General features: G+C 51.2%; 1 protein-coding gene across 3 annotated transcripts in view; it reads right to left on the reverse strand.

Moving 5' to 3' along the window:
- MAD1L1 (mitotic arrest deficient 1 like 1) overlaps positions 1-27528 on the reverse strand; it is a 347835-nt gene that overhangs the window by 275085 nt on the left and 45222 nt on the right. For all 3 annotated transcript variants that reach the window (XM_055340060.1, XM_055340059.1, XM_055340058.1), the window contains one exon: positions 4323-4409. In XM_055340060.1, coding sequence (XP_055196035.1) covers positions 4323-4409 — 87 coding nt within the window. The remainder of the gene's footprint in view (positions 1-4322; positions 4410-27528) is intronic.

Here is a 27528-nt window from a genome sequence, read left to right on the forward strand (position 1 = left end):
TAAGTACTTACCAAGGATGGCAGGCCAGCCCTACGTCCCACAGATGGCCCATGAGCTGCATCTCCACTGCAGCAGAGAAATGAGTGACAAGAGGCTCCTCTGCAGCCACATCAAGCACCTGGCAGAGGCATGGGCTCCACTCTCAGGTAAGCCACACAACGCCCTGAGATGGACAGACCAGGATCCAAATCCATTCTGACGACTCCACAGCTGTCTAACCAGGGGCTCTGCCACACAGGAAAGATGATAGCACCCACCACAGATTTTCAGGTGAGACGCTGTGTGCGAGGCACTGAGCATGGAGATGCTCCCACCATCACCACTACTGTCGCCATGCATACAGGTGAGGCACCCAAACCCCAGGGCCCTATTCCACTGTCACCCACTCCCTAATGTGAGCCCTCATTTCCAGCAAAGCACAGCCACCCCAGATAGTACAGCCTCACAAAGCCCTGCCCTCACCTCCTGCTTCTTGTTCAAGATGCCCTCAGAACTCGTCGGAGCCTGACAGGTGCCAGTGTGGCCAGGGTTCAGGTCACAAAGGAATGCAGCCTCCCATCCACGGCCTGGCTCTAGAACACAGCTGCAAGTGGTACAAAGGAGTACTGGGGCCTAGAGACCATGGGACACTCACTGAGGCCCAGTGAGAGCCAAGGTGGCTCACGGTGGAGTCAGGGGAATTCTATGCAGAGCAAGGGCACAGAGGACACGACCAGATCCTCACAGTCCCCGTGTCCTCAGCACACACACCTCTGGGGGGAGTAAGTGTATCAGCCTCCAGCGTCCAAGAATGAAACAGAATCAGTGGCGACAATGACAAAGGGCAAGGGTCCCTGTGCTATAATCAAGCTCCTGCCTGAAAGCACTGCCAACCCCGCCACAACAGTGGATGATGATGCACTGGAGTTGTCCAACAATGGCCACGAAAGGGGACCAGGACACGGAGTCTGGCCTGAGGCCTCACAAAACCTCATGAGCAAAAGGATACCCTACTGCTGCTGCCACACTGCCAAGCAGAACTCCTCCCGCCTCCCAGCACAGAGAGTTCTCAGAAAGACACTTCCCGCCACTGAGGTCTCCAGGGCCCATGCTGAACATTCAGCATGGAATTGCATCTCACTTCACCCTTAGAATAGCTCTGGTGAAGGACACAAGCCCCACTCTGATCTAAGGAAATCCGAGCTCAGAACTCAAGGAGACATGCACAAAGCTAGCAAGGAAGTTCATCCCCACCCTCTAGAAGAACACACCTCTACCCCCCTGCAGCCTGGAAGGTTCCTGCCTCAGGCAGCTCCAGCCACCACTGGCCTTGCAGCTTCCAGGCTGCGGGCACAAACATCATGGCTGACAGCAGTGCAAAATCAAGGGCTCCAGTATGGGGACCCTCAACTCCACTCCAGGGGGTGGCCATCCTGCAGCTCAGAGGTCTGCTCTCCCATCACTTTCCCCAAGCAAGGCGAGACACAGAACCATCTAGAGCACAAATCCTTCCCTGAATGAGCTGGAGCACCTGAGTGGAAGGCCACCACAGAAGGACCCGACAAGGACAAGGGACAGACCGGAAGAAATTCCTGGAGACTAAATCTCAGGGCCTACTCCCTGGCCTGGGTGTCACAGCTTCGGGGAGTTTACTCACATGCTCTGTGTGAGCAGAAATGCCTCTTGACCCCTCAGGCCTGCCCTCTGTGTGCCTGGGCCAGCCACCTGTCACTCTCGCCCTCTAGCCACAGTGCCTCTTCCCATCTGCCCTCAATTTGTGCTCAGCTGCTTGTTTAGATGTGCAGGAATGAAGCTGACTGTCCTGACCTTACCAGGGCCTCCAGTCCTCCATATAGAAGGCCGCAACTAATGGCCAAGTCACATTCCTGCCCACAGGACCAGTGGCTGTCTGGCAGCTGGCCAGCATGATAGATGCCAGGCACACAAGTCCCCCCCGTGCTAGTCAGGAAGGGCCTCGCATTACAGGATCCCTGCCACCTCCTTAGGGGCCTGGACACCACCACCCATCGCAAATGAGCATGGTAGGAGCTGCCTGGCCTCCCTTCTCACCTAAGTGTCCCAGCCTCTCTGAGCTTGAGCTCTCATCTGGAAGGGGGATGACAGCTATGGCTCCCCTCAAGGGCCACGCCACACTATGAAGGCCAGTCTGCCCTGGTGGAGATGTGTGGGCCAAGCGGGACATATACGGCACCCACTTCACCTCCTGCACAAGGGTGCAGCATAGAGCTCGCTCTCATGGAATGCCGGAAATGCACCCTTGCTCTCAGAAGGGACTCAAGAGTCCCAAGAGGTAGACAAGGTGCTTGTGGTGGATCCCCCATGGGGGATAGCTGCTCCCAGAACAGAGCTGGGAAGGTCCGCGCTCGCAGCTACGAGTGAGCATGCTGCTGGGGCCCTACAGATGGAGCTGCTCTTGCCCTGCTTCCCCACGCATGGAAGCCAGCCTTCCTACCACCTCGCGGTGGGGCCTGACAAAAATGAAGACAAGTTTCCTTCCCTCAAACGGTTCATTCTGTTTCAAATGCAAAGTAAAGTGAAGAAGATCATCTGGAAAAATGTAAAAGCTTTAATTTCAAATCACTTTTAATGCCCGTTTCATCTGACAGTAGCTTTGAAAGCAAAAGGCAATCTTTATCGTCTGAGGTTTTTAAGCTAAATTGATGTGATTATGTCCAACATAACCAGATGCTTCTAAAAGCCAATTTCCAAAGTGACATCAACCCCCAAAATAAGAAAACCTTCCCTCTGGCTACTAATGAAGCCTTAAGACACTCTGTCCACCAGAAAGCTGAGGTTGGCTCCTCACAGACCTGCTTACTCGGGGAGGAGTCCCACCCCACTCAGCTGTCCACCCCTTGAGAGCCCAGCAGGAAGTGGGCCAGCCCCAGCCTTGGGGCACTCCCATCCTTCCAGGAGCTGCTCTGCGGCAGGCATGCAACCCTGCCTGGGCCAACGAAGCTTGAGGGGTGTCTGCTGGCAGTGGGGTCCCAGGAAAGGCTTCCTTGTTCCAAAAAGAACACTCAAGAAAGAGGCTCATCCTTTGTGCCTGCAGATATGTTGCCCAGAGCCCGGGCAGCTGCCCACTCACGCAGTAGGGACAGGAGGCAGACAACCCATGAGCCCAGGTACAGTCTGAAGGAGAAGCATTTGGTCTCTGTCCCCTTTCCTGGCACTGAGCTCCTAAGACTCCTGGGCTCCTGGGGTGAGAGGGGTGCCTCATCACTCATAACAGGCCCCTTTCATTCACAGCCCCCATTGAGCTAACAAGGGGACCGCAGGAGAGGCCAGAGCAACCAATCACGTGCCTGGGGGGCTGGGACCTCCAGGTCCATCACTGCCTGTGGAGGTAGGGGACCACGAGGTGGGGGTTCAGCTCATCACCAACAGCCAATGACTTAAACAAGCATGGAAACTCCATAAAACCTCCCAAAGCAGGGGTGCTGTGCCCAGAAAGGACATGGAAGCCCTGCGCCCCCACTCCTCACCCCAGGCATCTCCTCCATCTGGCTGTTCTCACTGCAGCCTTTGTAAAACCGGTAATTGTACAGAAAGCATTTGCCTGAATTCTGAGTCACTCTAGCAAATCCTCAAACAGGTGGGGATGTTGAGGGAAGTCCTGAATTTGTAGTCAACCAGGGAAGAAGCACAGGAAGCCTGGGGACCTGGGACTTGTAAATGATGTCTGGAGTGGGATACACTCGTGGGAGCAAGCCCTCCTCCTGTGGGGTCATGTCAGAACAGAGTGTCACGACAGAGCATCCACTGGCCTTATGGGGTTGGGGAGGTAGCATTTAGTGCCGGTCTCTGGGCCTTCTGCCAGGGAAGGAGACTCCTTCCTCCCTGTGCAGCCCTGGGGGAAGGCTTTCCTGTCACTTGCTGCCAAGGGCAGGCTGACTTCTGTTCCTCTCTGGGGGCCTTCCTGAGCACACAGGTCTACATGCACACAGACTCGCAGACGCTTCCCTGTGGTCTGGGTCCGACACCATCAAGGGGTCATTTGGAGCCCGGGCCATGGAAAAAACAGTTTCCTGACCTAGAGACACATCCTCCTCACGGACCCCAACTGTTTAAATAAGGCAGTGGTGGCCTGGCACATGGCTGGGATGACAGCAACATGCTGCCTCAGCAGAGTCTCTGCCATGGGGCAGAAACATGGGGCACCTGCACCCTCCAGATCAACCCAGCTTCTGCTCACTCAGGCCAAGGCCAAGGAAACAGTGAAGTGTCATCACCCCCAAGCCAAGCCCGGGAGACACACATGCATTGGGCTCCACCTTTCCAAAGCAGACTTACCCCATGCACTCTAGGGCCACTGAGCCTACCTGCTGGTGATGGCATTGTTCCTGTCCTGCAAGGCAAGCTCTCGCTGCTGTAGGTCAACAACAAATCTGGAAAGGTCTTCTGGGGTCCTAGGGGATCAAGAACATGTGTCAGCATAGGCCACTCCCTGGAGGGAACCCCATTCTGCACACCAATAGCCATTGAGACCACGCTGGCAGCTGATGAGTCACCAACCTGGGATGAGTCACATTCCTTACACCAATTCCCCAGCCCTTGTGGCATGGCTATGTGCACACACCACAATCTGGGTTCAAACTGCAGCCCAGGCCTGGCTACATAACATCACATAAATTGTTTTTATTTGGCACAATTTCATTTCACCTGTAAAAATGGGTCAACAGCTAGCCAGCAGTGTCACTATGCAAAGGAGGTAAAGTGTAGGGGTGCTCAGCATAGGTCAGTGTGCCCACCTCCCTCCAACCAGCAGCGGAAAGAGAAGCAACAGCAGGTGCCCACATGGTCGATGCTTTATTGTGTTCATATTACTCCAGACTGGCCACCTCGGTTCACGTCCAGAACAGCCCCACTGCCACTGTTGCCACCTTATAGAAGACAAAACAAAGGCTCCAGGGCATCCAAAGCAGCTCACACTGTACTCTTCTCTGAGTAGCTCTGGGCCTCCACCTGACCCCTGTCTAACTCAGCAGAACACTGACAACACCCCGGAGAGACTGAAACAGCAGCTGGCACAGTCAAGAATGGTCCCAACACAAGGTGCGGCATGTAAGCTTGGGTTCCCTTGAGCTCAAGGCCTAAGGACCAAGCACAGGGCCATGCGGGGCAGCGTGTGTGAGGCGCCACAGCCTCTTCTGTCACTGAAGGAGTCATGGCGGACATGACCAAAGCTATACCCACAAGATATGCCATCTGTGGAATGAGAGTCTGTCACAAAGCTATGGGTGTGGCTACCAGGCACTACAGGGTCAGAAGGCCCTCTTCCTGGCCTCCAACAGCACCGCAAGGCCCAGCTCCCGGGAGCACTCCACCACAGGACCAGGCCCCAGGGGCTCTGCCTCCTGCAGCCTTGCCTCTGAACACGAACATATCACCCCACTGCCCGCTGAGCTCTGTGTTAGTTCACCCTGTGTTTGCAATGCTCTTCATCAAGAGGGCTGGAGACAATCATCACTTCGTGGAGGAGGCCCCTTCCATCATGTGCCCCATCCTCTTCACCCCACTCCTCAGGCAGCACGGGGTCTCTCGACACCTGTGACTCATCAGTAATCCTACTGGAACCCCACATAGGCTGACTCCTCACACACCTGGGCCTTTGAGGCATGTGCCCTTCCCACAGGTGCTCCCAGACTCTCCCCCTCATAGATGATGCTCCTCCCAGCCACCTGAAGAACAGCCCCTCCCCGGGCCCATAGGGACCACTGGGCACAGGAGAGATTTCTCCCCAAGCTCCTGCCCAGACCAGATGATCATTTGTAAGGACCCTGGGCAAAACCGAAATCCTGCAGGGGGAGGGGTTGAGCCAGCCTTGAATGCCAGGTCCCATGTTCTTGAAGTTTCCTAAAGGTTTCCAACCTCTGAGTTAAAAATACAGGCATAGGGGCACCTGGGTGGCTCAGTGGTTGAACATCTGCCTTTGGCTCAGAGAGTGATCCCAGCTCCTGGGACCGAGTTCTGCATCGGGCTGCCTTGCGGGGACCCTGCTTTTCCCTCTACCTATCTCTGCCTCCTCTGTGTCTCTCCTGAATAAATTTTTTTTTAAAATCTTTAAAAAAGGCATAAAAATCAAGTAATCTTTTCAAATCAAGAGGTATTTTTTCTCTGAAATGTTCTACAGAGATAATCAAGTTTCTGTTGTTTCTCTGTGTTAGTCAGATATGTATGCAAACTGTTACTAGATACATGGAACAAGTTTATTGAAAACAAATCCACAAAGACAGCATGCACATACACATCTGCACAGCCCCCAGCCCCAGGCCTGGTACCAGCCCTCACTTCATGGCAGGGGCAAGTGGTGCCACATCTTCCAGCCTGGCCACATCTGCTCAGGCAGATGGCCACTAAGTCTCTAGGCATTTTTGATGACCAAGGTGGCAGCTCTCACCGAGGGCAGGTTCCCTCCAAGTAGAAGCCTTCCAGAAATCTGGAGGCCAATCTGCAGAGCCAGGAGCATGTGACACCAATTCAGAAACAAGGTTCGTGCCCTGAGATCCAAATTAGCCCCTGAAAGCTAGGAGTTAGAGACAGTAGACAGCCAGACTCACTTTCACCTAGACTCTCCAATCTCCTTTAAAGTGAAGATAATTTGAAGTGAAACAATTTAATAATGAGGGAAAATTGGAATGGTTCAAATCAGGAGAAAAGTGGACTTAACATGCACTCAAACACTCCATCCTACTGAGACAACAGGGCATCCACATCCCCTGGGACCCCGGTCCAGCAGGCCAGTGCACACGAGGCCACCCCCACACATGCACGTACACACATACGGCCATGCCCAGGATGCTAGGGTCTCTGCTCCTTCAGCTCACTGCTCACACAGAGACCATCACATACCCAAGTACCACGGGACTTCTGGGTGGCCATCAAGGGGCCTGGCTCCACACTCAAATGAACCGAGCAGCAAGCCGACTTTCCCACCTCTCCCCCAGAAAGAACATCAGCCCAGCAAACATGGCCCACTTGCCTGAAGAGTGAGCCATCCACAGCCCAGGTCACCTGAGGCAAAGCTGCCCCTCCCAGAGTGGGCTGAGAGAGCAGGCTGTCCCCAAACAGACCACAGCACACAGCCGTGCAGATCTGGCTCACATGCCTGTGGCAGACCCTCCAGGGGGCTGGTCCTTGGCCACAGTCCCAGCCCCCAAATCCCAGGTGCCACCATTCAGATGAGCCACCCCATCCTCACAGAGCAGCGATGTGGGCCGCAGGGCCTGCCTCCCCCACGTGCCCAATTCCAGAAGATAAGACCACATGGCACAACGCCCATACCCACCCATGCTCCAGGCAAGTCTGCAGCTGCGGAAGGGCACACCTCCACCAGACAGCCTTTCCCTCAGTGGCCTGCAGGGCCCAGCGCCTGCAGCTCCAACTCTGGCTGCATCAAGACTTGAGGGCCCTGTCCAGTCACTCCTGCCAACACTAGGGCTCACCTTCCCCCAACAACGCAAAGCACAGAAAACTAGCTGGCAATACTCAAGAATCTCCCATCCTCCAGCTTATTCTACCCTCAGAGGAGAAAAGCCAGGACATGTTTCAAGGAAAGAGTTGGAGCGGGTTTAGTCACCATCCAGACAACTGCAGGCTGACTCGCTGGCTCGACAGGGCTCCTCAAGGCTTATTGCCAAAACCCAAAGATCCAGGCATACTGCAGCATGGGCACCTGACAACCCTTGCGAACTCACTAACGGCAGGGGCGCAGAAAGAGACAGGGGCCTTTACAACTATTTGTAAGGTATACAAGCAGAGCAGACCCCTTAATGCTGTGGGGGAAATAAGGACAAGGCGCAGGTAACAGTGACAGGTGTGACATCTCACTATATAAAGGAGGACTACAAGGTCCAATTCAAAGTAAGTAATCAATACATTAAGCTATGCGGGATTCTGCACAACCTCAGTCCTGTAGTGCTGATCAAAGAGAAAACACATTCTGTTGAAAGACTGACGTGTATGAGGCTTTAGTTAGAAACAGTGCATTTAAGGGAATGGTTCCAGAATGTTCCATGTGAGAAAAAGGAGAGACAAAGAGGTGGATGGTGCAACGTGTGGTCAATCTAAAGCCAAAAGAAGGGGTGCCTGGATGGCTCAGTCAGTTTAAGCATCCAACTCTTGATTTCAGCTCAGGTCATGAAATCAAGCCCCATATCAGGCTTACACTCAGAGGGGAGTCTGCTTCAGATTCTCTCTCCCCCTCTGCCCTTCCTCCTGCTCTCTCAAATAAGTACATCTTAAAAAAATAAAGACAGAAGAGGGGGAGAGCCATGGACAAGGGGCCTGGCTATGGGTGAGCTCTCACGAAGCAGCCCCAGCACACTCAGTTTACTGTGAAAATATGTCCTAAGGACAGGACGTGGCAGGTAATCAGCAATGAAAGACTCAACCCTCAAACGTTAACCAGGTCCCTTGGGGTGTGGCTAAGGGGCATTAGGGAGGCATTGGGGGACAGCAGAGACAACAGCATGGTGCACTTGCGCTTTCCCAGCCTCAGCTCCTCAGGGTGTGGTAGCTCTCGTGGCCTGGCTGTCCTGCTCCCATCCTCACCGCCCCCCCAGGAGACCCAGGACATCAGACAACCTAAGAAACAAAACCAAAAGGGGAGTCCACATCTGCCAACCAGCAACTGCTCTTCCAGGAATGCATCTCAGGGAAGCAACAATGTGTGGCTAATACATGGTTCAAGTGTTCTGTGTTCAAGTCTCTGCTTTCAACTCTTAGATATATACCCACAAGTGGAATTGCTGGATCATTCCATCCTCAATGTTCTAAGGAATGGCTATACTGGTCTCCACAGCGGTTGTACCAGTTTACATTCCTCACGTCACTATTTTTAATGTTTAAAAAGGGCTGGGGGGCTCAATAATAGAAAATAAGTAGGTTCTCACAGCCCAACATGGGTACTATCTATCCATGAGACTTGAGGCTGGGGAAAGGGGGTGGGTAGGTGGTTGCCACCACAGCAAAAGGCACAGGGGAACAGAGAGGGCACACTCTCTGGACAGGAAAATGGGACATGCATGGTTCCAGAGGTGGTGGCAACGCCATGGGGTGGGGTCATCTGGAATGAGAAGACTGGCCCATGTCACCTTCAGCGACATGGGCCACAGGGCCTGCCTTCCCCAGTCATTCCAGTCCACCCCTCTTCACCTCTCAACCCGTAAAACTGAAACCCCTGGGGGTGGGCCCAGGATCCACAAACAGATCCCCCAGTGTTTCTTAGGCACAAGTCAGAACCACTGGCCATTTGCAGAAAAAGCAGGGCAATCTAAGCAATAAAATAATCCTAGAGATGCTGCAAGGCAAATCACCAAAAAGTGGTGGCCATGAAGAAAACTACCCACTGTACATTTGACAAAGAAAACATTCTCTAAGGTTCTGTCAATTTGGTAAGCAAATATCAGATTCCAGAATTTGGTCCAAATCTAAAAGAATCCCAAAAGACAAGACCAAGAACTACCACGACCCTTGCTTTGTGAAAGGGGTGCAGAAGCACAGGGCCCACAGGATGCATGACCACATCATACACCGGTGACCAGACTCCTGTGCCACCATCCACATTCAGGCTGCTTTTGTGCAACAGGGTACACGTGTGATGCCACAAGAACAGTCAGGAGAGGTGACGGGAGCGGTATTTTGAGACACTAACACATGTGGGTCTTCTAACAACAAAAAATATGCACACTGAGGAAAGCAAAAGCAGAAAGCTGGATGGACTGGACTAACAATGCACCCATGTGGACAGCAGGGAGAACGAGCCAGACCCCTACCATAGTGGCAGAGTCCTATTCTTGTTCACCTTCCGAAGTTTCTATAATTTTGTTGGGAGAACATCTATCAACAAGTGTTTCTTAAACTGTACTTTCAAGCGGTAGAACCTCGGGCCACAGGGACCGTTGCTGACCAGGTGTGACTACACATCTGAGGAGGTGGCTCAAAGAGTGGATTGTGGGCCAAACCAAAAGAGACCCTCCATCCTACCAGCCCGGGGCCACAAGGTAACCCCATGGGTCCCTAGGACCCGTGCTCTCATTATGCTATCCTGGCTGCTCAAGAAAGGGGGGCATGGGAAGCCACTCAGGCCTCCTCAGCTTCCTAATGCAGGCCAGGGCCACCAGGCTGGCTCTGCACACCTCATGGGGGCCCAAGAGACAACCGGCCATACCAGAGGCCCGGCCCCTCTCCCTGTGGCCAGAAAGATGGCAGCAAAGGAGATTTGATGCATGAATGTGTGCACAGGGTCAGACGTCATGTCTGCGTGCATTTCTCCACCCACATTCTGAGTTACACAGGCCTGGGGACTAAGCGCAGAGGACTGAAGACAAGAGCCTCAATGGCAGTGCCAAGATGCCAGGTGTGTCCTAAGGAAAGGTGGCTGCAGGCAGCACTGCGAAGGGCATAGGTGACACCCAGCGGGTGAGAAGGAGGTCCGCAGGATGGGGACGCAGACTTCAGGGCCACGAGCAGGACAACTGTGTAGAGTTCCATGGCCTGCAGGCAGTGTCCCAGTCCTTCCTCCAGAAGCACCCCTCTTCTGCCCAAAGAGCCAGCAGGTGCTCAGGTAAAAGTTCGAGGGCAGAGTCCCCAAAACATCACCAACAATTTCAAAAGTCCAGGCTCAAAGTAAAAATGTCAATGACGCATGCTCTGAAAAGATTCACCCAAAATGGATGCCGGGGCACTCCTGCAGGTCAGGGCCCAGACCGGGGGGGGGGGGGAGGGGGGCAGTCAAAGGATCTTTAACTTCCCGTACATTATTTGAATTTATGATAAGAATCTGTGCTACCTGTAGGCGTACAACTAAAAACACCCCCACGTGGTGTGCTAATAACTATGTGCAAAGTGGCGCTGGAAAGGCCCAGCTGGAGAAGCAGGGGGCTGACAAAAGATGTGGCTTGCCGGCGGGTGCCCCACACAACATGACCAGGGCAGGGGGTACACAGGGAGAAGGCACCTGCAAGAGCAGAGGGGGACACAGCGGGAGAAGCGCTGGGACCCAAATATCCGAGAGCCAGGCCTGCGGCACCTGCAGTAAGTACCCAGCGTGAACACAGGCAGCTCCTGAGGAGCCGTGAAATCAGGGGGGGTCACTAATCAACGGTAGGGCGTCACCAGCATCAAAGCACCTCCACCTGGCTGGACAAGCATTTACTTTCCAAAAACCTCCTGGCCTGCTGTGTACTCAGAGCTACACAAGATGTTTACCAAGGATACTCTGGGGCCCAGCTCAACACTCTCAGTGAGCAGGACTTGGGCCAGGTTATCAACACTGCCCAGAAATAGCATGGGAGCACTCAGACAGGAAGATCAAGGCTTCCCCAAACTTACACTTCATACACTGGAAGGTGGAAGGCCTTCAGAGGGCCTCAGGAGCCTCGACACTGAGACAACAGGAGAGCGACAGTTCCCACTGCAGCCCAAGCTGTGATAGCTGCTACTGAAAACTCTGGCTTCAGCCGAGAAGCCTTTTAACTCTGACTGGTGGGCTTTCAAGGGGGAAAACGTCTTTTTGTTCGATCTGCAGCTGAATTTTGACTCAAACTCAGCTGTGCACGGCACAGCAGGGGCTTGGGGGAGGGGCTCACCCCATGGGGTGACACTCAAGAAAAGGCAGTCCAGCCAGCAGCAGCTATTCTGAGGCTCATACTAGCAGGTGCCAGGGCTCCTACAGAAGCCCAAAGTGCCAGTTTCCATGGGTCTAACAGACATGAGACCGGAGGACTCCAATTTCTCAAATAAAGCCTCAAGCTCTCTTGCAGGGATCTATTCTCCCCAAGAACAAAGCCCACAAAGCCCAGGCCCTCAGTAGTGGCTTCTGATGGGGAAGGGAGGCCCTACAGCAAGGGGATGAACCCGGCAGACAGTATGCAGAACCAAGACCAGAAACAACAGACATCTCAGGGGCAAAGGGATGTCCTGCTCCATCAGGTTTCCTGGATAACACAGCACAGCTACAGGGGGAGGTGGGGCTGGGGTCAGGAGGGATCACGTCAGCAAGCACTGAGTTAGGACAAAACCTGACATTTGTCCCAGGATGGGGAAAGCAGCTCCTATTTACCTGAAGAAAAAGATCACATCCCTATGACCTGGACATGGCCCAGGATGTGATGCGGTCACCATCAGGGGCGGTTTCTGCTGCCCCCAGCCCTGTGGCTACTGAACTGGCCAATCAGACACTCCAGAGAAAATGACCACTTATGGTCTTGAGGCCATAGGCACCACAAAGGTCACCTGTCCCTCTCCCCACTCTGTGACATGCTGGCCATGTGGCAGACAGCTGCCATGTGTCCATCTTCTAAAGCGGTCCATCTTCCCAGATCAACAGAAAACAAGTTGCTCCTTCACTGTGGAGAGTAACAGGCCAGTAAGAGACGTAGTCTGCGCACACACCCAGAGAGGCACAGGGTCCCACTGCAGCATCCCCTACAGTCCATCAATAATGGTCTCATGCTGAAGCAAATGCCTCTCTCCCCATGTCATTCTGCCCATCAAACTACTGCCCATCAGCCCCCTCTGCTCCAGGGGAAGGCCTTGGAGGGATCTGCAGGTGGCTGCCACAGCATATGGCCCATCCCAGTGTTCCATCCCCACGCCCAATGGAGCCTCCAGCAGCCTCACCCTGCCCTTCTACCCCTCCAGGCAGGAGATGGCTGAGAACCTCTGCATCAACACCCCTCCCAGGAGAGCCCGCTCTTTCTCCAGCTCCAGCTCCCTCGCTAGCCTCTTCCTGCTGGATGCCTCCCACCCAGCCCTCCACCCACCTCTTGCATTTTCTGCCCCCTTGCCCTGGCCCAGACCCCCAAAAAGAGACTCTGGGTCCTGAATTCCAGGGCTGCTCACCTGCTTCCTGAATAGCTCCTGGCCCGAGAGCACCCTCCTGCTCCTCCAACCCCATTCCTCTCAGTCTTCTCCATCTGTGGACATGGAACGAGCCCTGCCAGCCGCCATAAGCTGTGTCATCGCTCTGGCCTTCTCCAAGCCACTTCCACCCAGCCGGTGCAGCTTCAGCACAGACCCAGATGCAGCTGGCTCCTACCCACTCTACCACGACCATCCCGGTGGCCTCATGACCAGTCCCCTGGCATTTCACACTTGCCTCCAAGCACCACATTGAAAGACAATGACCACAGCAAGTACTTTAAACCATAAGTGGGGTCCCATGCCTCATGTCCAACCATGCAGCACATTCCTTCCACAGTGCCAGGGAGATGCCAAAGTTGCCACTACAGTTTATGAAGCCAGCACAGCCTGGCCTCACACGTGTCCACCCCAGGACCTTTGCAAATCCCACTCCTAGAAGCCTCCTCCCCCAGGTGTCTGCAAAGTATGCCCCTCATCAGCTCTCTCAGGCCCCTACTCAAATCCCCAGGGTCTCCTTTGAGCCCACCCTACCACCCCGTTCAAACCTGTAACCCTGGCCCACGGAAACTTCTGTCCCCCTACCCCACACCCGCTCCTTCACAAAGGAGCCAGAGGTTCTACCCACTTATTTTCCTGTTGTTCTGCTTCAACTAGAGTGCAAGCTCCAGACAAGCAAGATACTGTCTGCTATTTTGTTTTGTTTCTTCCACTGGCCATGAACCTAGAACAGCTCCGGGTATATGGCAGTAGGCTTACAATAAATATTAGATGAATGAATGAAAAATCACATTATCTCTGCAGAACAATAACTAATAAAATCGTATCCAACCAGAGTTGGAACTCAGACCACTGGATCAGAAGGTTAGAATTACTGGTTATATAAATCACAGCCCAGGGACACCTGGGTGGCTCAGTGGTTAAGCTTTGGCTCAGGGAGTGATCCTGGAGTCCCAGGATCAAGTCCTGCATCAGGCTTCCTGCATGGAGCCTGCTTCTCTCTCTGCCTATGTCTCTGTATCTCTCATGAATAAATAAATAAAATCTTTTAAATAAATAAATAAATAATCATAGCCCCTCCCCTTAATGGAATCTGCTTAAAAGAGAAAAGAAGAATCTTTTTTATATGTTAATGTGAGAAGGTCTGGATAATGCTTGGCTAGAAAAAAATACAAGGAGCAAAAGGTGAGCACCAGACCCCCTTTTGTATGAAAGAAATAGGACATAAGCCAGCGTAGCTGAATTGGTGTATATATGCATAAGAAATGTCTACATAAGAAATGTCTAAAGGACAAATAAGACAAAAACAATGGCTTCCTGTAGGATGGGATGAAAATCGGGAAATATTAAATCTATTCAGAAAACTGTAAAGCTCAGCACTGTAAACTTAAGCTGTAGAATGAGATCTATCCCATAGTAAGTTAATGCACAAAAGTCTAATTATGGCCAATTTTAAGCAAACAATTACATACCGTCCATCAAAAGGGTTCAGCTACACATGCCAGAAGCATGGCAGACGTATACCAGCAGGAGGCTTCCCACCTAAAACCACCAGGACTGCTCGCTGACCAACCCCATGGTAGCTCAAGCAAGGAGTCCATACCCCACACCCAGGTGCCACAAACACGATAACTATCACAAATGCACAGCCCTCCCATCAAGCTGAAGACTTTTTCAAAGGTGTGTCCCCTTGAGTTCCACCTTACATTTTTACGGACATCACAAACCATAATCCACGATTTCGGCGACTCCACCTGTGACCTCTCAGTGGCTCACTGCATCCAGCAGCCACATGCCACAGTTGTGACATGTGTGCCACAGCCACAGTTCTGTGAGGCTTTCCAGAGCGTTCAACTTTATTTTCACAAAAACACGCTTTCCCTCATACACTTACATATCATCAGCCCCTACGACACTAAATGGAAGAATCACAGTAGCATGTACACTGGTGGAGACAGATGCTTCTCAGGCCAAGCACAGCACCCCATGTAGGCCAGGCTCACAGCGGCCAGCAAGTTCCAGAAGGACAGCCATGAAGCACAGGGGCAGCAGTGCCAATACCAATGGAGCTCCCTCCAGGCTTTGGAGGAACCGCTGTTCTTCATGACTCGAGGGCAGAGACACAGGGAACCACACGTGTTCCCTAAAGACATGTTTTTCCGTGTATAATATATTCCAAATGTTTACAAAATCAAGAGCCAGTGTCCCAAGTACCCGCCATGTTGCGGGCACATTTCAAAGACAGATGACAATGAGACAAGTCCGTCAAATGACAGAATCAGAGTCCATACAGCCACCCCGAGAGTAGTGGGAGGAAAGGAAGGGACGTGGGGTCGGGGGGAACCAGGTGCCCTGCCGGGTAGGACCGTGCCCCCGAGGGAGGCCAGGACCCGCTGTGACAGGCCGTGGCTGGCCAGCAGCACGTGTGCCCGTGGGTCCCTCCATGAGAACAAGCCCATGACTGGAATTCCAGCAACTGCAGCTCGATCTGTCCTCAGTGAGGCCTGTGGCAGGAGACCTCTAGTGGCTTGGGGTCAAGTGGACCCTCCTTAAGTGACTTGGGCACAACTACAGACTCCACCATGTGGGGACGGTTCAAAGGGACAGCCACAAGGCAGGCGAGCTCCCAGCCACAGTCAGGGCCAGCTGGCTGCACCAGGCAAGGCACCAGATGCTGCTGCCCACTGGCCAGCATCCCAGCTTAACCGCTTCAGGGAAATGAGGCATACAAGTCCCCAGACACACGTAAATAAAATGAAGAAATTTCAAACTTACAGTTGCTGCCTTCAAATTCCTTCCCCCAGCTCAGGCAGGATTAAAAGGACTTCAAAGCAACCCAGGTCCCAATTAAGCCAGTGTGACCACCCCAGGGATGCTGGAATATTCCTCTGACTAACAAGAGGCGCTCTTTGAACTGTCTGAGCTAAAAAAAGCTCTCAGAACCTTTCAAACAAATGCCACTATTTTCTCTCCCTGTTCTCTCAGTCTTTGGAAAAGTTGATCTTTTAAACACTTTAAACATTCAAAAAGGCAGCTACCTAATGGCCCCCAAAACCACTTTAGCCAGGAGCTTGAACAGGGGTAGCAAGGGGGGACTCAGGCATAACTGGACACAGAAGGGTACATCCATCCCATAAGCAAGCACCATGGGCAGTTTCGCAGGCCAGGAGGATGACCATCAGCTTGCATACCCGAGCAGTGTGCTTTGTGGAGCAATCCTCCTGACACCAGGAAGGCCAGGGGTGGTGAGAGGCTGGGCTGGAGTCAGGGGAGGAATCGCAGCTCACACAATCAGGTGTGCTGCCACAGGCAGAGCACCCCAGCCCCATAAAAGGGTAGATGAAGGAGGTACAGTGGACGTGTGAGCCAAGGGGACATCAAGCCCATCTCCCCCTAGTCCATACATGCCATGACTCAGACATACGAGACCACTGCTTCTGACTATCTACTGCTGGCTGTGACCCCTCCTGTTCAAGAATTAGAAAAACCCGGGGCAGCCTCGGTAGCTTAGCGGTTTAGCACCACCTTCGGCCCAGGGTGTGATCCTGGAGACCCAGGATCGAGTCCCATGTCAGGCTCCCTACATGGAGCCTGCGTCTCCCTCTGTCTGAGTCTCTGCCTCTCTCTCTAACTGTATCTTTCATGAATAAATAAATAAAATCTTAAAAAAAAAAAGAATTAGAAAACCCCAAACGATAAATACTGAACCCCAGCCCCATCCTGGCCCACCCAGCCTGCATGCAAAGATTTCTTTCAGCAGAGAAGGGGTGGATAGCAGAGCAAAGAACAGAAAGTTAAAGATGAAGTCAACTGCTTTCTAGGAGACACCCAAAGGCAAGCAGGAACAAAGGATGCTCCAAATCGAGAGCCAACACCGGGAAGATGCTCTCCAAACCTGCTGAGCAACACAGGAGGAAAGGTCTCCTAACTGTGAAGGAGCAGCAGCTATGCTGGAGGCCCAAGTGGTGGCCCCAAGAGGGATCCCTGCTGGCTGTGTGACCCCGGGCAGGTTACTTTACCTTTCTGAACATAGGTCTATCCATCTTCAGGTAAGGAAGGGACCAAGGGCACAGGACCTCTCGTCCTGATCTAGGATTCTGTTTCCAAAAATAAAAGTGGCCTAAAGATCTACCTGCTATGATGAGAGGAACAATGTGGAGAATAAGCCCAGTGAGGCCAGGCCCCCAGACTGAGGGTGCATGTGAGTCCAGGGTTGAGTCCAGGGTCCCTGAGACAGAAGCACAGGGGAGCTCCAGGAGAGTCAGGACAGATGTGTCCTAAGGGCCCAGGGGCCAGGCGTGTGGCTCCAAGGCCATGCTTGAGACTGGGTTTTATTCCCAGTATGATCATAAGCCATGGGAGGACCAGAGCAGAAGCAGCACAGGGTCCTATGTGTCAATTTGTCTTAAAGAGAGATGGGTACCAAATATCTATCCTGGTGTTTATAACAAGAATCAAAAATGACCCAGATCTCCCAAAAGTAGGGAAATGATGCCAGTGCTGCACAGGACAGTACCAGGCAGTCATCACTCCAGCACCACAGAGGGAGTGCTTTCAGGAAGGTGCACAAGGACACAAGACATCAGATGAAGGCTGCAACCCACACATGTGCACCCACCATAAGTCTGTATAACGAACAACATTGAAAACCTAAGAAAGTAAAAAAAAAAAAAAAAAAAAAAAAAAAAAAAAAAAAAAAAAAAACCCTAAGAAAGTGAACAGAAAGGACCCCCTGAGAGCAGTTACCACCCAGTGCTGGGACCGTGAAAGAACTGGTTTCTATTTATACTGCTTTGTAAAGGACGGTCCTCCTTACAATTAAGAACAAAGTTCTACAGCCACCTTGCTCTACTCTATTGTCAAGAAAAACAAATATTTATGAACATGAATTGTTATTTATCTGGGACAATGTCTTCTCCCTACTGATAATGCCAGGAGCACATAGGCATTATCGCCTGCAGGAGATATGCACATGGACGTCCCCACTGCAGGAAAGAACCTGCACTCACAGCAGCCCACCTTGGGCTCGGCACTATGACCCACAACAGGACCAACCATCACAGCACAAGAACATGGAGCAATAAGCAGCTGGTGTGGGAGCCATATTGGAGAGCAGGTAAGAGTTTGGGGTGCAGAGGGGCTCCTGGAAGGCTCTGTGGGAAGACAGGTCTCAGAGAAAGACCTAAATGATAACGTGTCCTCCAAGAGAAGAGGGCATGTGGCACTGGCACTCAGGTCACAATGACTCTGAGCGTAGGCTGGGGAGCTCTGGCCAAGACTCCCTGACCTCATGGGATCCAGCTGCCACCAGAAGCAGCTCACTCCAGCCACATGGAGAAGCCACATAGGGAAACCCATGCCAGCCTCCTGGATGTCAAAAAAGGTATCTCTGGGTAAACGAAGTCAGCCTGGATGTCCCATCCCCAAGTAGCATCTGGGGGACTGCGGCCACCAGTTGCCCTGACCACCTACAGAATCATGCAGGGGCAACTGCTGGTACCTAGCACAGCATGGAAAGGGCCATAGAGGCAGAGTCCAGGCTAAGGGGCACCTGTCAGCCCCACAAAGAAACATGTGGTCACAACACCAACGCTTGGTCACAAGACCAACAGGCAGAGTTAGTGCTCAGAGACTCCATGAGAGTGAGCCCTTGGGAGGCTGCAGCAAAGAAGGTTCTAGAAGAGGCAAGAATGGAGACAAGAGCTGCTGATGAGGATTTTAAACATGTGACCGCAGTGAGCATGGGACAGGACTGGTGAGACCAGGGAAGTGCTCTGGAGACAGATGGGGAGCAGGGAGACGCGGATGACAAGAACTGGGGTCCAGGTTGGGCACAGAGTAGACAGGGTGTCATTCACAAATGAATGGGAATAGGGAACAGGGCCAGACACTCAGTACAGACAGGCAGGCTGGCTGCCCCAGAGTAGTCCCCTCGCAACAATCCCAAGGCCTCAGCTGGAACAGGTACCTTGCCGACCCAGGCCAAGACTAAGCACCGGCTCTGAAGGGCGGCTACAGTCAGAGGCTGCATCTGAGGGCTGGGCCAGAAAAGAAGGGGAGAATTCTGACAATAAGCTTGACAACCCAACAGTAAACGGAGGCGTGGCAGTGGCACACAGCACCAAGCAGACCAACCCTCCTAGATCACTACCCCACCATATAGGTCCCAGCAGAGTGACGGGGGCCAAACGGTCACCTGAGGTCATAGCCCCAGGACTGGCACCAGGCTGGAAGGACAGTCTGTGTGTGGTGGAAACAGAACTAGAGTGCGTGCAAAGGCACCATGTGTGCACACACGTACCTGCGCAGATACTACAATATCACACCCAGAGCACCTGGTGACAGGTTTAATCTACTCTGGGCCACAGAAACCACCTGAGGAGAACAGCAGAGGATCCACTGCTGGGTCACTTCTCTGGGTCTCTAGGAAGAGTCCCTCCCATAGCCCAGGCACCCCCGCCAACAGCCAGCCCATGGAAGAGGCTACAAACCACAGAGACACTAGGAGAGACCATGTGTGTGATGAACAGGATGTGTGACCATGAACCTTCAGCAGGCAGGTTCCTGTGGCAGCGCCCTTTACAAACCAGTCTTTTTCCAACCAACAACACCACAAGAAGCGAACTAAAATCACACTGACTAACTTGGGCAGGTGCTGGGCTGGGCAGGTCTATGGCCAAGCAGCCACGTTTGGATCTGGCTATAGCCGCTTACCAGCCCTGTGTCCTCAAGAACATCAACCCCTCCTCACCTTCATGCCCTCGTCCATAAAAGGGGCTTGACAACAGCCATCACCTCAAAGGTAGACAGGGTCCCATGGGCAGACACACGTGAAGCGCCTGAACCAGCCCAGGGAAGGCTCACACTAGCTCCCCATTGTCAGAGCTCTGCAGGCCTTCCTCCCTCCCAGCCCTCTGCCAGACAGCATGAGGGGCAGAGGGGACAAACATGACTTGCCACTGCAGAACAATGTCTGAACTGCAGAAATGGGCCCTGAGTCTGCAAAGGGTGGGGCCTGTCAGTGGGAAGATCCCACCTCAGGCCTGAGGCCCTGGGTCCCCTGAGAATACCCATGCTTCTGCAGGGAAAGTATTTCACTGGGAAAAGGGATAAGCACAGCACGCATCGTGCTTCCCCAAGGAGAAAGTGAGACCACACAGACCCTCGTGGGCAGGGGGCTGCAGCTCCCTTGTCAGGGGTGGGCAGCTCCACAGGACAAATGAAGGAGTGAGCAGGACTGACAACCCAGGGACAGAAGGCCCACTGGCGGGCTCACATTCCTCTCAGCCCTGCTGTCCCCTGGGCAGGCTATGGATGAGGCCACCCTGTATATGCTAGTCTGCATGCATGGAGGGCCTTGGGCCACAGACACAGCACCCACCAGCGTGCCAGGTCATTTTCAGAGGAACCTCTTCTCTCATTTATTAAGTACGTTTACAGAATACAAAGTGTGAATAGTCAAACTGGAGGATTTGTTATGAAAATCAGCAAGCCTTTGCCCCTTCCACTTGGTCAAACACTCTGAATTATGTGAGCGAGTATATTCTCCAGACAACATGCTTATATCAATACCTTGCTGGATTTCGTTTGGGGCATTACCCACGGTTTCCCATGATGGAGCATGACAATCCAGCTTCCACATGTATGTGCACACACAAACACAAACACACACATGCACATGCATCAGGCATGCACTCCCTCTCTCCCTCCCCAGATACCAGCAATGACTCCCAGGCCCTGCCTCATCAACAGGCAGTAGTGACACCAAACCACAGGTAGACGCTCATTCATACCACTATCTTCCCCCTTCTCACGCTGCTTTGTGTTTCCCCTCACTCACTCAGTTTTCAGGGTACTTACTTCTAATCCCATCCTGAGCTCTCTGAACCCACACACCCTCCCCAGGCATCCAGATGCAGGCAGCTGCCCATCAACCCCTCGAGAACCTTTCCTTCCCTGTGCAGGCTCCCATACCTCTGGCTCCAACCACCAGTGTCCCTGGGCCCCATGCCCAAATCCTCACTTTCTCCTTGTTTTCTCAAGAACGCATCCTCCAGCAGCTTTCTGGACAGGGATGTGAAAGGATACGGATTTTGAAAGTCTGCAAATCCCAAAATACCTTCAGTCTGCCCCCGCACTGGACTCAGTTTGACTGGGAATAGAATTCCAGGAGGAAAACTATTTTCCTGCCAAGTCCAGAACACACGCGCTCTGCTAGGCTCCAGTGTCGCTGTTAGTTAGGAGCCTGAAGCCATTCCGATCCCTGATTTGTAGGTAACGTACTTCCATCCTATGGAACACTGTGGCGATGGCCCCTTGGTCCAAGCACCCCTTGCCTCTGAATATCGTCCACACACATGGCCCTCTGCGTGCTTTTCTCGCCTGCTCCTATTGTTCCTTTCCAATCCTTAGAGTGATTTTTTTCACACTCACTCTCACAGCTGCCATTCCCCAGAACTGCTCTTGTTCACTGCATGTTCTTCCGACAGAGTCTTTCCTCCTTCCAGGTTAAAGTTTCCACGCTCCTCAGAGAACGTTTGTGAGGAGCCTTCTCCTTCTGTGGTCTGCATTTCCTCCCAGTTGCTTCAAACCACATGCTGTCCTAGTCTCCATCTTTCAGGCTGGAGCCTCTACTCAGATGCCGTGCACTCTGGGGGAGGAGCTGGGATGCATGGACTCAGGGGCCCTCCTGCCTCGGGGACCAGGGGGCACCAAGGCCAGCTGCCTTGGCCCCAATTCTGCCCAAGTACACTGGGTCCTGCTCACTAGGAGGCACCCCACCCTCGAAAATAGGCCTGGTTGAACATCCACCACATAAACACACTTCATGTGCTGCGCTGAAGGTGGGTAGCCAACCCCACTGCCTTGATGAAGAGGATGGAGGCTCTGCCGGCCTCAAAAGACCCATCCAAGGCCCCTCCTTCTCTGCCTCCACCACTGCCACTCCAGATGTACAGATGCCGTGCTTTCTGGAAAGGCAAAAGGCATATATCCAGATGGCTTGGCCTCTATTGCTGCCTGCTGGCATTCTGTTCTCAGGTAGGCTGTGTCCACCAACAACTCTGCCAACACCTCGTCCAGCCTCCCAACAATGCTGTCACTTCCTTTTACTTTGTCCCTATTCTTGGGGACTCTGCCTTTCACAGTCTTTGCTGCTATTGTGTCGGGCCTCAGAAGGAAACAAGCAGATATGTCAATCTACCTTCTCTTGCACTGTTGTGCTCTCCACACTCCAGAATGTGCAGCTGCCACTCGGCCGTGCTCCCAGGCTGGTATAATGGCAGCTCAGGTAAGATGCATAGGGAGCCCACAGAGCACAGGGGTGCTGCCCACAAAGAGCGGTCAGCCCTGGCTGTGCCCATGGTCACCTGAAAGCATGCAAAATAAACCCAAACAAGGAAAAATAGAGGATATAAAGGGGGAAATAGATGAAATAGAAAAAAATACCATACAATCAACAGAATCAAAACTAGTTATTAAAAAAGGCTGATAAAGTTGATAGACATCTAGAGATGCTGAGGAAGAAAAAAAAAGAGAAGGGACAAACACCAACATCGAGAAGGAAGAACAAGTGTCATCACTACAGATCCCACATATACCATGAAAATCAAACCACAATTATACTCTCTAACTCCATCTGTGCTGTCACCACACACAAGCTTTCCTCCTTCCTTGTGGCTGAAGAACATGCCATTGTACACACCCCACACCTTCTGCCCGCATTCAGTGTCGGCGGGAACTAGGGCAGCTTCCACAATCTGGCTGCAACAAACACAGGTAGCATGTACACTTTCCAGTCAGTGCTTTACTTTTCCTTGGGTAAACACCCAGGACTGGAGTAAAAGACTCTTACATACAGAGAACTGGCAGCGGCCACAGAGGAGGGGGTGGAGAGGTGGGGGGAACAGGTCACGGGGACTGAGAGCGCACAGGTCATGATGAACACATGGATGTATGCATGCCCTGAATCACTACTGACACATCAAAATCACCTAACTCTATGTCCACTACACTGGGATACTGAGAAGTAAATACGTGCACACATACCTCTAAGAAGCCACAAGTCTGAGGACAGAAATGACACTCCTGAGACGGCTGCCTCTGGTTGGAAGGACTGGACATCTGGTTACTTCCTAGGCAGCAGCTCCTCACTCCACACTCCAGATGTGAAGGGGCCCCCTCATGGTCTTTGGTATCCCAGGAAATCCTTTCTCTCCTTTAAACTTTCTATATTTAGAAAATTAGCATCTATTTAAAAAATACACAAATCTATAACTAAAGTCATACTTATCAGTGAAATATTGAATGTTTTCCCCGAAGACTGTAAACAAAAGTGAGTTATCACCACTACTGTTCAGAAGGTACTAGAGGCCCTCGCCAGTTAACAATCCAAGGGAAGAAATAAAAGGAAAGAGATCAAAAGGAAGAAATGAACTGTGTGTTTATTTGTACACAGCACTATTATTCACATAGGAAATCCTATAAAAAAAAAAAACAAATAAAAAAAAATTCACCAGGACTAAGAGGAGATTTAGCTGAGTGCAAGATACAAAGTCAATGTACAAAAAAAGTATATTATGTCTCTTACCTACTAACTAGCAGCAAATACTAGAAAGTGAAATCTTTAAAAGTTTTACTCAAAATAGCACCAAACTATAAAAATATTGGGGATTCCATTTGTCCAAAGGTATGTAAGGCCTCCTCGCAGAAAGAAACACCCTGGAAATAACTGTTCGGTGAGTTTTGTGGCAAGAATTGTCAAACCAGAAGAGAAGAGCTGCCCAGAACTCTTCATTGTGAATCTGTATTAAGTCCAATGTTATGGAGAAGGACTCTGGAAACCATGTGCTTCCATGGAAGCCTGAGGAGATCTGTCAGTGTACCATAAAGTTCTCCCCTCAGGAGAAACACTCATCACAAATCCCCTTTGAAGTGTGCCGAGTCCTCGGTGTCAGAGTCCCACAGACACTGTGCCTCGTGCTGGGCAGTGACGAGGCAGCGCTAAGTGACCCACAGTCAGCTGTGATGGGAACTGCTCAGGAGCCACAGCAGTGCCTCTTCTCCACAAGTCCAGCACCTTCCAGGCCCATGGCTCCCAGGCTTGCCCGTGGAGTTTCACAAAAATAAAGACAGCGGAGCTCCATTCCAGTCTTACAAACTCTCTTCACTGTGTGGCCTTTGGTACATTCCCAGAATATTCCCAGAATATTCTGGTACATTCCCAGAATATTCCCAGAATATTCTGTCTCAGAATTATTATTTGTTACACCTCAAGGGGGTTTTCTCTCTGTAACAATCATGTTCACTCATTTTGATGAGTCAGCTGTTAATACCCACTGACTTCTCTGCAAATAGGATTAATCGTTATCCTTACAGAGATCTCATCTCATTTTTTAATACTGCCTTTCCATCTCTGCCACAGAAACAATCCAATGTCCTCCTCTGCTACATTATTCTTACTTATAATAACCGCATCAGATGTTTCACATTTGAGAATTACCAGCAGTAAGTAAGACAGAGCCATGAAACCTGTCCTCCGCGGGCAGTCTGTCTCCCTCTGAGACATGCCTGGAAGCTGTCTGCGCACCCCAGGTCAGAGCTCGTGTCTCCCCCAGAGAAGGATAGTCTCCAGCTCACGGAGAAGTACTGAGCCAATTCTTGGCTCCTGAGGGCACAGACACAGGGTACAGGCCTCTGAAGTGACATCTTCAGATACATCAGTAAACTGAGTCAGGATTTCATCATTTTCAGTCAAGAGCAAATCATTTCAGACTTCAGCTAGCCCCAAATGTCACAGGGTAAGAATTAATCACACAGAACTAATTAACTAAAGAGGGACATTTAATCGAGGTTATTTGCGGATGTTGGTTCAAAGTTCTACTTTCTCAGTACTTGAGGATGATACTCCCTTCATAAGCGCTCTAACCTACAGCAATTTAGTGAACATGGCTTTGATCATAAATGAAATTTGCAAATGGTATCTGACCCTCCTGACCTCCCAGAATTCAGAAATTCTTACTGAGTCTTCTTACTTTTCATGGCAATGGGGATATTTGTGTAGGTTCTACAAGAACCTCTCTGCTTTTTTAAGAGCCCAGAACTGGACCACCAAACCACCAATGCCCTGCCTACAGCATCTCTATCTGAGAACAAAGCTCAGACGACAAGGGTGGTAAACCACTCGTAAGGGTCAAAGGACGACTGTACCTTGACAGGCAATGCCAACAAGCACCGGGAACACACCTCAGTCCCTGGCTTACAGGTTATAAGGCCACTCCCAAGAATGCCAGGAGATGAAGGATATCTGGGGGACCTTGAGAAGAGAGGAGTCCACTCAAATTAATAGGTAGGGCAGGTGAAACCTAGTGGAGGAATATACTAGGCTCAGGTTCCCAACCTACAGAGAGCAAATAGCCTGTAAACGTCCAATCTGATATTTCTTATCTAAGTTTCTGCAGAACTTAACTTTGTGCCTGGTTATAAGCACATGGCCCTAGGGCTTCACAAAGCCAGAGAGAAGGCCTCTGTGTTATACTAATACTCTGAGTATAACCCACATCAACTATCAGGTTGAGTAGCTACTGACACCAGCCTAAAACAATCAGCTTTCTTTGAGACTGCTATCATTGCAAAGAAGGAGACAAAGTGAAAATCTTCAATGAGAAAAGGGAAAAAGGGAACTTGGTATCCGGTCTCCCTATCCCTCAAGGCTCATTCTCACTTCCTGTCATCTTTGAGCTACGGTACACACTGCTATGTGGAAGAAAACAATAACGCAAATACCACCCACAGAAATATGCCTTCTATCCTGTGAACACACGGCTTACTACCCTGTGGACACTAACAGTTTCCTAGGGCTGCCTTCCTTGTGCAAAGTAATCCCTGTTTACCATCACTGCAGCTTCAAAACACAAAAACAGCAACAGGAACTGTGTGCACCTTGAGAGCAGGGGACACAGACCAGCATGCTCACAGCACTGTTAACCTCCACTGCCCAGCTCCCAGCACCTATCTGCTCCTCTTGAATAAGCACTGGGACAAGATGAACTCAAATTTGTTTTCCAAATTTACTGTTATGAGATCCCCCATTGAAAATAAACAGATGGTACTTGAAATTCTCCTTTGAACCAGTTTTGAGACCTTACTGGTTCCTCCATTAATTAATACTTGACACCCCCAGATGAATAAATACAACCGACAAGATCCCTCTGTTTAAAATTACAAAACACTGCTACAAAAAATGAAATGAATGGAGAGATACATCAAGAACCGGAAGGATCAATGTTGTTAGATGTCAATTCTTTTCAAATGATCCATAAACTCACACAAACTCAATAAAAAAAAAATCACAATAGGGTTTTGAGCAGATGCTGATGATCTACTTCTAAAATGTACACTGAAAAGCAAGAAAAACTTTAACAGCCAACAATCTTAAGAAAGGAAACAAGGTCGCCTGGGTGGCACAGTTGAATGAGCCTCCAACTCTTGATCTCAGCTCAGATCCTGATCTCAGGGGTCATGAGTTCAGGCACGACAACGGGCTCCATGCTGGGCATGGAGTGCACTAGAATGAATGAATTAATTAATTAATTAATGAAAGAGAGAAAGAGAGAAAAGAAAGACAGACAGACAAATGTGGGAGATCTGCACTACTCCCTTTCCAGACTTACACAGACCCCCAGTGATCGAGAACGGGTCCTGGACACAGAGTATCCCATGCACACCACCTTTATCTATTCACAGTAACAGTGCGGGGAAAGAGTGACTTGTTCAAACCCAGTGTTCAACTTGGTCAAAGTCTGGGTTAAAACACAGAACCTTGGCTCTAGCCTCAGGCCACACACAAGACAGATCACACAGCCACACATAAATGATTAAACAGAAAGCTTCTAGAAGAAAACACAGGAAAATTAATTTTCAGGCACAAAGCGGCAGGACACTCTTTAAAGCACAAAATCACTCACCATAAAGGAAAAAAAAACAATAAATTAGATTTCATCAAAATCAAAAAGCACCCCCAAGTGTACACTAAGACATCAGAGACATCACAGCTGTGACCAACTGCTACTATTTCCAAATAAGAAGGGCCTTACGAGGCTGTCAGGAGAGTGAGTGACAAGGACAGGAGCTTGTCCATGCAGTACCAACAATGGGAAGGTGATGAGAGATCAGACAAGACTACGCCTCAGGATGACCATCTCCACAAGACTGTTCAGAGCCAGCATGAGGGGACACCCCGAAGTCTGGGACACCACCCCTGGGTCTGCACCTGCCCAATTCAACCCTGGGCCTGAGAGCCACACTTGTGTCTGCCTGTCTGTTAGCATTTCCTGTATACAAACCACACCTCCTGCACAGTTAGGTCCACATCCCCTCCCATGCATGTGCCTTCCGTGCCCCTCCTTGCAGCATTGAGAGGGCCACTATGCAGCAGAGGTGCAAGTTGTCCTCTCTCTGCTCTCCTTCCTCTCTCTGCTCTCCTTCCTCTGAGCAGGTGGCCACAAAGGACCTGTCTTCCCGCAGAGACCCTCCCTTCCAACTGCTCTGATCCATGGCCAGGCTCATCTAAGGCATTTTCCCTTCAGCTACGGTACTTTCCAACTGCAGAATTTCTATTTGGTCCTTTTCTATCATTTCTGGTATGTTAATATTCTCTAGTTCTAT

The sequence above is a fragment of the Nyctereutes procyonoides genome, unplaced genomic scaffold, assembly GCF_905146905.1.
Source record: "Nyctereutes procyonoides isolate TBG_1078 unplaced genomic scaffold, NYPRO_anot_genome, whole genome shotgun sequence".
NCBI classification, from domain to species: domain Eukaryota; kingdom Metazoa; phylum Chordata; class Mammalia; order Carnivora; family Canidae; genus Nyctereutes; species Nyctereutes procyonoides.